The 12,233-nt window shown below is 44.3% G+C and overlaps 1 protein-coding gene across 8 annotated transcripts in view; it reads left to right on the forward strand.

Moving 5' to 3' along the window:
• The first annotated feature begins 3,126 nt into the window (after positions 1 to 3,126).
• Fam114a1 (family with sequence similarity 114 member A1) overlaps positions 3,127 to 12,233 on the forward strand; it is a 93,924-nt gene continuing 84,817 nt past the window's right edge. For 4 of the 8 annotated variants that reach the window (XR_015441341.1, XM_087187461.1, XM_087187463.1 and 1 more), the window contains exons 1-2: positions 3,129 to 3,257; positions 11,146 to 11,495. Coding sequence is in view for 7 of the 8 variants with exons in the window: in XM_087187461.1 (XP_087043587.1) it covers positions 11,154 to 11,495 (342 nt within the window). In the remaining variant the exon portion in view is untranslated. Of the gene's footprint in view, positions 3,258 to 3,554; positions 3,746 to 11,145; positions 11,496 to 12,233 lie in introns of those variants that run through there. The other 4 variants (XM_021246703.2, XM_087187460.1, XM_004867698.3 and 1 more) reach the window with 4 other exon arrangements.

Raw genomic sequence — 12,233 nt, forward strand, 5'->3', positions numbered from 1 at the left:
GCTTCTCTGATAAAACAGAAATGAGCATTCGTTCTTTCTTCTTTTCTCATTTTTTTTTTTAGAGGAAAGAACATTTTAATAGTCTTCAGTTTAGTACAATGAAAATTTATGCTGTCACTGTGGTCTAGGAGACAATGTGTTTTGCATATGTGACAGTTACTCAAACTGGGGGCCAAATGATGAATAAAATGAGGTGTATTATGGAGTAAACAAGATAAAAAATGATTGAGACATTATTATTGTAAGCCTAAATTATTCAAAAAAGTTTATTAAATAAGAATAACAACAGAAAGGAATAGAAGGCACATGGAAGGGCCAACTCAACTGGAATTTGGAGAGCAGAGGGAGGACTAGAACTTCACTATTCCAAACTTGTGCAATACCACATTTCCTAAATGCTATTACCAATGATTATTTTCATTTCCTTATTGTCTTTGAATCTTTCTCTCTGCTGATAAATAGGACCAATATCATTTTGATGTTTTTCTAATTTACTGATGAAAGAGATGAGGGAATGTCTAAGTGATACTCTTGGAGCCAACGGGATAATGAATCCCAGAAACTTAGAGTTTTTGGAGAAAGGGTTAGAATTTCTACTGTATCAAGCTTTTAGAATGAAAACAAGACAGGGACTTCTAACAGTGAATTTTCCGAATTTGGTCAGAATGGTATGGAATTCTCCCTTCTCAGTTGGTAATATTCTTTTCAGTGATCAGCAGCATGGGAGTGACTGAAATTGGAAGAAGTAAAATGTTACACTATGCCTTAGTCTCATTCCAAATATATCACCTTGAAGCAAGTGTGAGCTAGTTTGTGACTAGTCTTCTTTGACTTCATAAAACATAAAGTCTTCTGAGTATGTAAGTCATAACAGACTTTGACTTCTTGTGAATGGTTCTAGGACCTCAAAATACTACTGGGCGGGCCATCCACAGTATTAACAATAAAAAATAGTGTTATCTTTTTCTATAAAAACTACTGCAGAAGAACTCTCAGAAGAGCATAGGCTCCACATTACCTTTTCCCAGTCATGGTTATTGTGCTTTCTTATTTGTCTCGTGTGTGTGGAAATATGCATTAATTCAAGATCAGTTAGGGTGAAGGTTAACAGGCTTCAGCTATAGTACATTGCTTTTCTGGGTATGATGCCAATTGCTTTATATAAATAAACACAATTTAAGAGTTTCTCTGGAGTCACATTCACAATTATGCTGATTGCCACACCTGGCAATGAGAGGCTGCAAAGTTTGGGTTTGGTTTACCCCCTTTGCACACTGTGGGCTAGAATGGAACAGTAGGTAGGACTCTTAACTCCTCACTTCAATGAGAACAGCTCCAAAACAGGAGGGCTTTAGCCCACTCCTTCCTCTAGGAATCACCCATTTGTTTCTTAGGGGTATTATTATTCTGTGTGTTGTTAATTTGCCTCAGGAAAAGGAGCTGATCTGGAAAAAAAGTCACTTCTATGCTTTGTTCCATGTCTTATGAGTGAAAGGTGTGGCTTACATCCATGGTAAATACATAGTTGTTCCCCGGGAATTTCCACTTTTACTTACAGCCCTACAAAACTTCCTCGGTTCCTCAAAAGCTGCCCTGTGACAAGGAGACAATGAACACGAACATTCATGTAGGTACTGTACTTAGTTTAATGATGCAGTAGTTGTTATGAGGCTCAAGGGTCAGATAGACCTGAGTTAAGTCCCATCCTGGCATTTGTAGCTTGGGTATAGCCCGGGGAAAGTTATTGCACTCTTCTCTGCTTCCATGTCTGCAAAAGGTGAATTCTTCATTTTTCTTTGAGAACACTTTCATTTTCTGTTCATTTAAGAAATTTCCTTTAAATTTTTTTGCGGAAATTGTAGGTTGGCAGGCAGTTGAAAGAAATAATGGAGCATTCTGTGTGTCCTTAACTTGATCTTTCCCAATGGTAGCATCCTGTAGGTCTCTAGGATAATATCATGATCAAGAGGTGGATGTCAAGAGCTGGGGATTTAGCTCACTGGTTCCGCTGCCTGCCTCGCAAGCGCCAGGTCGTGAGTTCTATCCCTCTCACAGTGGGCCTTCCTCACCCACGATAGCACCCTTCCCGAACCATGACGGCTTTGTCTCAGAAACTCTCCCAGAGTTCCCCCTTCTATATCATTCCTTTTTATACCATTCAGTCCTCCCTAGGGTGGCTCTTCTGTCTTCAGTAAATTCCCTCATCCACACTCAGATTTAGTTGGGAGTTTCTTACTCAAGTTGACATAGTTAACTATCACAGTATCTATCGATAGAGAAAGGGTGTGAATGAGGCTATGACCATTTTTTTCCTTTACTTTTGAACTGATTACTTTTTTTAAAAAAGAATGTAGAATGGGGAAGAGAAAATTTAAGCACGTCACTCAGAATCACTTTCTAGATTACATTTTCCCTGAGTCTTATATAAAACATACACACACATACATACACATATATATTTCCAAAGATAGACCCTGCTGTATGCACACTTTGTAAGCCCCGCCCCACCCCGCGCATTTAGCCATATACTAAAGGTCTTCCTTGTCCATAAACGATAACTTTTAATGGTTACAACATATCCGACTGTTGGGCGTTGCTGTGACTAATTTCACCAGTCCCTGATTGTGAGACATTCACAGTTCTTCCAGCAGCGCTCCCTGACACAAACAGCTACAGTAGACGTCCCTGTGCACACGCGTTCGCACAAGCGTTTTCTTAGGGCAAGTGCGGGTTTCGTAGGCCACACGCAGACTTGCACTCCTTAGGCCAAAGCTAATACATTTGGGATGCGAGCCACAGTTCCAAACTGTCTTGCTAGAAAGTGATTTTCCATTGCTGTTGTTTGTTGTTTTAAATCATATTACACCCCCACCGACAGGGTAAGCTAGGGAGTTGTGCTTAACTCAGAATGCGGAAATGACAAACTCTCGATAAGCGACCCTTACCGGGTAAAACCGAAGGGCTTTCCCGATGCTTTTGAAAGGAAGGCGCGGAAACCAAACAACTCCTACCAGTTAGTTTCCCAGGATGGTGGGACAACGCAACAAGCGCTCCAGGCCAGGCGGGGAGGTCGGTCCGGGCAGGGGGCGGGACCTTGTCTGAGGGGTGGGGCCGGCGGGCGCGCTGCGGGGCGGGGCGGTTCCCCTTCGCTCCCGGGTTCTCCGCCCCGTCCGCCCTCCGGACGCGTCCCCGCTGGACCTGCAGACGTGGCGGGGCGGGACCGCCGGGCGCTCCGAGCGCACTCGGCCGCCGGAGCGGTAAGAGCCCGGGCACCCCGTCCCCATTCCTACCGGGCGGGCGGAGAGACCCTGCTGTCGACCCTCGTCCCGAGACTCACTCATCCCAGAGCCCAGCGGGAACTTGGCCCGGGCGCGCCACCCGGCGGGGGCTGCCTGGGGGGGTGCTGGTCCAGGGAGGCGGGCGGTGCGGCCGAGGGCCCTGCGTGGGTGCGGGCGTGTGAGTGTGTGTGTGTGAGTGTGTGTCGCTCTGGTCCACGCTCATGCACACACCCACACGCCCGCACGCCGGGTCTGCCCCCTCGGCCCCGGGAGCCTTCTGCAGTCTCCAGTCGTGGCACGAGCAAGTCTGAGAAGTTACCCAGAGTTCCGGGTCCAAGTCCCCGCAGCCCAGGGCGCGGAGGAAGCCCCCTCCCTGCGCCCATCCTTGGCCTCAGAAGCGGAGCTCGGGCCTGGAACCCCCACCCAGGCCCCCTCCCCGGCAGACCCGCGCCTCCCGTCGCAGCCAGGTTTGGTCCCCCTCCCCACAGCCCACAGCCCCTCCATCCAGTCGCCTTGCTTCTCCCTGCAATCTGATGAGTATTTCCAGCCGGCTGCCTCCGGGCGCCTGAGCTCTGCCGTTCCTAGAGTAGGAGGCGCTCTATGCTTTGTGCGAACATTATGTCCTCCTGACCCCATCAGTTCCCATCCTGAACAGCTTGAAGGATACAACCGAGTGGCTTCTTTAATCCGTGGCTCTCGCATTCCTTAAGACCTCAGACAACCTTCGGTGACTCGGACGGACCAGGCTTTATCCTCAGAGAACCCTGTCTGCCCGCTCTGCCTGCTCTTCCTCCTCGCACCCCTTTCCTATCCCATCCCCATTCACCAGCTCTTTACCCCCATCTTCCATCAAACCGGAGTTTGGGAAAGAATCTGATTAACGTCTTACGTTGTAGGCTTTAAGCAAAGGAGTGAAACTTTAGGGTGGACTCTGAGGCACAAATGAGCCAGTGCAGAAGGAATTTGAAGGTGGGAGGGGACCTTCCTGAATCTCCGGGATTCAGACCATATAATTAGCCGTTTACTTATAAGACCAGGCTTGTATCAAACACCGTTTCTTTTAAATCAATATCGAGCACAGTGTATTTCAGTTCAGTAAATATTTATGGATCAGAAATGAAGCCAGGTGCTATTGGTCACAGTCCAGGAGGCAGGAGTGACATAGAAACAAACATTTTAAAAAGCATAGGGCAGTAGCAGAAGTCTGCAAGGTGTCACAAAAACTTAGAAGCAGGAGCAATTGATTCTTTGGAAGGCGAGGGGCAGATTAAGGAAGATTTCAAAGTGAAAAGTGACATGAGACTTTGGGTACCCAGGGGAATAGGAGTTTGTCACGCAGTGGCAGCAGAGCAGCCAGTGCAAGGAGTGTGGAGGTTTTTCTGATGCTGTGTGGAAATGTTGAGTGTGGTGGGTGAGAGAGTTGCAGGAGACAGAGATTGGAGCTAGATTATGAGGGGCCACAGTTGCTGTCCAAGAGTTCTTACACTTACAGGATTTTTTTTCTCCTGTACTGGGGACTGAACCTAGGGATTCACACTGCGCTACACCCCCAGCTTTTTAAAAATGTTTTAATTTTTAGACAAACTCTTGCTAAATTGCTAAATCTGTAATCCCAGTAATCTGGGAGGATGAGGCAGGAGGATGGAAAGTTCAAGCACAGCCTGAATAACTGAGCAACCTAAATTTTTAAACAGAGGAACAAATAGGTCTCATCTTTGTTTTGGAAAATTGCGGGTTGGACACATGGACACGCATGTGGGACCTTGTACCTCTACTTGACACTCGCACAGGAGCTGGGAGCCTCTCAGCCTGAGCTTGTGTTCCTGGTCCTTTGCTGAGTGGCACTTTTTTAACTGGGGGAGGTGATCTCATACAGAGTATCATGTTACCTCATTCAGATTTTGCCAAATGAGGCTATTAAAAATAAATCCATCCACTGCCACCACTTCTTAATAAATTGAGCAACATTTTAATACCAAGTAAAACATGAAAGCTAAATTTGCAAGATGAAGGCAGCTTTATGTTTAATAAATTTAGATTCATGCAAAACTCAAAATCTTGCACTCATTTTTCTCCACCATCAGGGTCTGGGCCCAGTGCTGCAGTCAGGGCTGCAAAGAACAAAGTAGCCAGCTCCTGTTGTCCATCTTGCTTGAAAGAGGAGGAAGAGAGGAGGTCCAGAGAGAATGAGTGGGTTGTTTGCCCACAGAGGACCATTGCGACCCAAGGCCACCGCACCAAGGCATAGTTCTTTCCACCCCAGGACCTCACCGAGGTCCCCTCACTTCCTCAGCACCTTCCGTTGTCCCACCCATCAGCTGTCCATCTTGAATTTGCGGCGCTCTTACCCACCACGCCCTGATCACCATATCAAAACCACTTTCAGACTCTCCCTTGCATCAGATCAGTCCAGTTCTGGCACATCTTTCTTTTATTTGCTGTGCTGTTTTGCTCTGCCTTTTAGCTGCTTTGTGTTAGCTCCTCAAACAGATTCATAAAGACAGTAACCTTCTCTTCTGTTTTACACTTATTTAGGAAGCAGTGATGCTGCTGTTTCAATACCTTTCGTAGTTCTAGGAGCATTTTAGGTGATGAATGAATTTGCTCATGAAAAACTAACTTATTCCCAGCCCACAAAGAGTTCTTTATATGCCATTCTTCCTCTCCTTGGAGTTTCCTGAAGCAGCCTCCTTGTTTCTGTGGGTTGAGTTTTCCTAGCTTCAAAGCCATGGTCATGGCTGCTGCGATCAGTGTTTCAAGCCCAAAATGAGGAAGGACTTGTGACTGTGCTTATGGAGCATCCAGGCAGGGCTAGGTGTCGCCCCAGAAAACATCAAGTGTATCACATCCAAAGTCCTAGTGAACTCCAACAGTCCCTGCTCAGAAACAGCTGTGCGTTTACAGCAGTTTCTAGTGGTTTCAGACAAAAGAACACAATCTTAAAAATGATTACATTTTCCTCATCACAATAGAATCCAGCATCAATAAACATCTATCAGGACAAATTGGTTTAGGAAAATTTAAAGAGTTACAATATATGGAACTAAATACAAATTAGAACTACACACAATTAGAAGTTAAAATAGGTAACCATATTTATTATTTAAACAGATGTAAGTATCTGGTCTTTCTACAGTATACTTAATAAAGTAAATATTTTTAGCACTATCAGTTTAGCACCCTTGGGCTGATTTTTTTTGGTATTACCAAAGGGTTTGTGTTGCTAATTGAATGCAAAGCAGCCACAGAGAAGAGTTTTATTGTGACAGTTTTTCTGCCCTTCAGAGAAATGACCTAAGGTGATTGGGCCATCAGATATAGATGAGGGCTGTGGGTTCCTCCCCTGCTGCCTCCCTGTGGAGAGGTATGTGAAAAGACTTACGTTCTCTGATGGAGCCTTCCACACATTTGCACGCTTATTAGCACGCAGGCTTACTTAACCTGTTCTGTATGCTCACTGTCCTTTTAGGCATCTGTTCTAGAAGCAGGACATGGCCAAACTTCTCAGCTCCTGTCCTTGGAGTTCTGCAGGCAGCTAGCAGTACTAGAAAACCCACTCCAAAAGGCAACAGGCTGCTAGACTCAGTGAAATCTTATGCTGTGGTGATAGAAAGCCAGAGGCACCAGGACATTGCTCTCACCAGTGCACACATCATGAAACCGTTCCAGGAGTGAGAAGTGATTTCTCATACTCTGATGCTAATTAGCATCCCCTGCAATACCAATCAGCAATTGTACCCTCTGGAGAAGTGAACACCCAAATATGGATTTTAAAATGCTTGCTGAAGAATTCTGGAGAGCATATTCCTGATTCTCTGACACTTCAGTTGTTAACCAGTCACCCTCATGGTGTAAAACTGAACTAATTAAAATGCATGTACATCACATGGTATGTGCTAAAGTATTTTAGAATCTATTGTGGACAGTATAACTGCATTTAGGACAAAGTGTACACATTGAAGTGTCTATAATGGCTTTTATTTGCCCATAAATGCTTATCATAGCCAGATTTATTCTCATATTTCTGCTTATAGAAAAGTGAAGTAGATTGGATTTTATTAATAATCCACCCCTAATAAGGATGTTCAAATTACCTTACAAACAAATAAAAATATCAGATTATGTCCAGCTACAGATAAAAAGCATGGGAATAAAAGTAAAAGTGAAGTATTATTTATTCATCAACCCATTCTCCTTAAGATTTGGACCTAAGGACCTAGATGGGAGCAGGATAGATTAAGACAAATATGTAGGATGTGGCAATCAAATAATATCCTAGGCCAGGGACCAGGAAACGTTCTCTGTGACAGGCCAGACAGTAAATATTTTAGGCTTTTGTCATGCTAGGGAAGCCATAACAGTATGTAAACAAAAGAATATGCCTCTGTCCAGTACAATTTTATTAACAACACAGGCAGAAGGCATGATCTGGCTAGCAGGTTGTGATTTGCCCCCTTGCCTAGGCCAGTCCTGATTCCGAAAGAGATTTTCACAAAAATTTTATCAGCTTCCTAAAGACAACAGCTTTTCAGGCTGCCCCCATCAAATCTACTCCCCTCCCAACTCACACCCCTACCATGATCCACAATAATAACCCTTTCTTGGCACAGTGGCCTTGTACCATTCTTTACTATTTCAACTAGGCAGACTCCTTGACAGCCTGTGGCCAACCTTGAATGTCCAGTACTTAGTATAACAGCCAGAGGGCAGCAAGCACACTTTGCCTTTCCCACCTGGAGGCCTATCTGCAGGAGCTTCGTCACTGAGTACAGGTCTGGCAGGAGTTGAGTTAGACTATAAAGTTGGGCTCTGGAATGTCCCCCGAACCCATGTGTTAAAGGCTTGTCTCTCAGGTTGGGACTCTTGGGAGATGATGGAAACTTTAGGAGGTAGGGCTTAGTGGGAGACCGTCCGGTCTTCTCTTAGATTCCCTTAAAGGGAATGGTGGGACCGCAGCCTCTTTGTCATTTTCACTTCCTGGCCTTGAGATGAGCAGTTTTACTCTGCCACACGCTCCTGCCATAATAATCTGCTTCACCACAGGTCCCAAAGGAACAGGGCTAAGCAGGTATGGGCTAAAACCATCTCTTCAGTTAACAGAGAGGTAAAGGAATAAAAGACAGTATGGAATTATAGAGTCACTTGGAAACACCTGCTACAATGAATACCTGAGTATCACTACTCAAATATTAATACAGCTTAACTGGCATATTTATTGACCTTTCCATTATGTGCAAAAAGTGATGTTAAATGCTGTATAAAATGTGAAAGCACAACAAGGAAGACCCTTGTCTTCATAGAATTACACATAATGGGGAGAAAGTTCAAGCACCTCAAATCAAAGAGAATTGTAACTCTTCAGGGTAAGGTAGCTACAAAGCACTCTGAGGATTCAGAAGAAGAAAAATTAAATCCAATTGGAGGAACAAAGAATTAAGGAGGTAGTTGTTTTACCTGAGCCTAAAATGGGTTTAAAAAAATCAACAGACTGAACCAAAGCCTCCTGAGGGTCTACGGTGACTGAACAGATACTTATATTGTCTCACTTAAAGTTTTGCAAGGGACTAGCAGGAGGTAAGTGGAGTGGTGTCAGGACAGAGTGCCCTGGTGCCAGTTGAAGGTGGGGCCTGATCTCAGTGGGGACAAAGAGGGGAGTCCCTGAGGATGTAATTAAACCCAGGAGATGAAGGGTGGGAAGTAGGGGAGGGAGTAGCAATGGAGTGATGAGCTCAGTACTGAAATAGCATGAATCAAAACAGGGACCTGGCAGTGAGAATAGAACAATGGGCATGGGCTCTGAAGAGTGAACATTGCTCCAGGTTGTGGCTACTGACTGAATGTAAAGGAAGAGGCAGGCAGCACTGCAGATAGGGTTCTGATGGATTCAGTCTCAGATACGGGCCCAAATTTCAGATCTGCCATTTATAAAGTGTGACCTCTGAGCCCCAGTTCCTTCCTGTGTAAAATGGAGCTCGTCATGTCTAACTCACAGGAGATAATACATTTAAATGGCCTGGATATAGTGGTTGCTCAGTAAATGATAGCTGTTGCTATTATATATTCTTGGAAAGATGAAAAGTTTAGTCAGTCACAGTTCTGAAGTTTTAAGCCTGGATTATTAGGAAAAAGTCTAGGTGTTGTTTAGAGAAACACCAAAGACAAGAAGCTCTGGAGTTAAGAGTAAGACAGGCTCCCTTGGGGACAGAAAGAGATGTCCAGCTGGCCTTTAGAACTACTTATTTAGAGGTGGAATTTAAAAAATAAATAACAGAACTATTTAAATATAATTCATATCCTACAAAATTAATTTTTTAAAATATGAGGTTTAATCACTTTTCTTGTATTTCAGAAATGTACATCCATCACCACCATCATAATTTTAGAACATTTTCATCTCCTCTAAGAGAAATCTTGTACTCATTAGCAGTCACTCCTCATTTCTCCCTTCAGCTGCTGAAAACCACTGCTCTTTCTGTCTATGGAATGGAAGATATCTGAAAGCCACAGCACAGAAGTGGTGTGTGAAAACGGTCAGAAAGGAGTGTGACCCACCCAAGGAGATGGAGCATTAGAAAAGACCAAAATGGCTGCTTGAGGGGTCCAGTGCCTTAGCATGAGCCATGGGAGCAAGCCTGTCCCACCATGCAGCCAGTGTGTTAAATGGCTTCTCACGTGGCATGGTTTCAGCAGCAACATGAGATTTGGCCAGTTGGTAAAGACTAAAGTCAACAAAAATGCCCATTGATTCGCCTGAGACTCGGCTTGTATAGTGAGAACTCTTTGCCTTCCTTTTAGATCAGACATCCTCTTGAACCAGTCGTCTCCATTTATGCTATCCATTAAGGCAGCCACAAGCAACGCATGCCCATAAGAATGTAAATTATTTAAAACTGAATTCAATGAAATGTTTAGTTCTCAGTTGCACTATCCATGGTCCAGGTGCTCAGTATCCACTTATTGGACAGTGCGTGTACAGAACATTTTCTTCATCGCACAAAGTTGTATTGAACAGTGCCATTCTATATGATATCAATAACTTATAAGCTTCTAAAGTTTTCTACTTGGTAGGTTACTGTATAATGGCTACATTCTCATTTGGCTTCATATGTCATTTATCTCCCTTTCACCTGTGTGCGTTCCTGACTAAACTGTTGTCCAGCCAGAGCCCAGACCTTTCCCAGCTGGTCCCCAACAAAGCACACCTGTGTGTATGTACGTCCTTGCTGTGTATCCCTAGTGACACTGCAAAGCTAATGACCGATCCTTTTTTAAAATAACCTTTCAAGTATTCTCTAGGCTATCTCATTATTTGCTACAAAGGTAATAAAGTCAGATTAAATAATTTTGGTTCTAGAGGTCAGAAGTCCAAAATTAGTTTCTTTGGGCCAAAGTCAAGGTGCTGGCAGGGCTGCTTTCATCTAGAGTCTCAGAGGAAGAATGGTTTCCTTGCCTTCTGCAGCCTCTCGTGCTGCCTGTGTTCCTTGGCTTGTGTTGCCTTCCTTCATCCTCATAGTGCATCACTCCAGCCTCTGCTCCTGTTGTCACATCACCTTCTCTTTGTAGTCATAGCTCCCTCTGGTTGTCTGTTGGGGACACTCAGGTAAATCAAGATAGCCCCCCTCCTGTCTCAAAGTCCTAATCACATCTTGAAAATCCTTTTTGTCATGTAAAGAACATTCTCAGGTTCCAGGGAGTAGAAGATGAATAACTTTGGAGGCCATTATTCAAGCTACAATAAGGTTATGTAAAGTTACTTGTTAGTAGAAGTTAGAAGAACCACCACCAGCCTAATTGAATTATTCATAGCTTTCAATGAAAGCTTTACAATTCACATTAAAGCATAAAGTATTTGTAATCATGTTGACAGATATTAAAATGTCTGATGATGCTGGTGACACCTTAGCCACTGGAGATGGAGCACAAATGCCCGAGATGCCCACCAGTGATTCTTTACCTGAAGATGCACCAGTGCACTGCAGTTTAGCCACGTGTTCACATGAGCCAGCACCGTTGGACCCTGGAGGAGATGATTTGCATGAGAATGCAGCTGGTCATGGTGCAGAGACTGCTGCCCACAGGCACCCAGAGCCGTCCAGTGCCCTGGAGCCCCCTCTCAACAGAGAAGTGACTGAGGATGCACTTGCCGAGTGCATTGAGTCTGTCAGCCTCGAGGGAGAACCTGGATCTGAAATACCCCTGAGGGAACAGAGCCATCTGGTAAGAATGGCCATTCCGTTCATTTCTATATGGGTTCTTCATGATGTTTACTATCTTAGACTGTTTTTTGTTATAACACAGTACCACAGACCAGGTAAGTTATAAGGAGAAGAGGTTTATTTTGGCTTATAGTTCTGGTCCAAGGCCAAGGAGCCACACAGGGTGAGGGCCTGGCAGAGTCCTGAGGTAGAGCAGGGCATGACATGATGAGAGACGGGGAGTCTACAGGAGACCTCACCAAACTGGCCATTACAACAGTGCATGTTCTCTCCAGATGCCCATGAACCCATTCATCTGTCAGTCACATGATGGGTTAATCCATTTGGGGAGGCAGCAGGAGCTCAGGTAGAACCAAGGCATGGAGGAGACACCTGTGGGTATGTCTGTCCTAAGAAGGGCAGGAAATTGATATAGGTGATAGGGCCTTGAGAAGAGAGGATCTCTTTCACCTAGGTCCTATTTAAACCCTTTCTGTAGACACAAATTTAGTCTCTTTTAAAGGATTACCATAAAAGGTATTCTGTTGTCTTTCTTGGTTATTTTTACTGAGTTAAGTTAATACAAGTTGTGATAAAAATACAGTATATGTTTAATTTTTAAAAAAAATTTATTGCACTAGAAGACACATTGCCATTAATCCCCTTCAAAATGCTTCCCTGTGCTTCAAACACAGTTACGCCATTCTTCTTGCCACCTTCTGAAGCAGTTCTGGAAGGCCTTTTTTATGCATGTCTTTAA

Source organism: Heterocephalus glaber, unplaced genomic scaffold, assembly GCF_053883595.1.
Source record: "Heterocephalus glaber isolate CG9 unplaced genomic scaffold, H.glaber_assembly_v1.0 deba00001509, whole genome shotgun sequence".
Classification (NCBI taxonomy): domain Eukaryota; kingdom Metazoa; phylum Chordata; class Mammalia; order Rodentia; family Bathyergidae; genus Heterocephalus; species Heterocephalus glaber.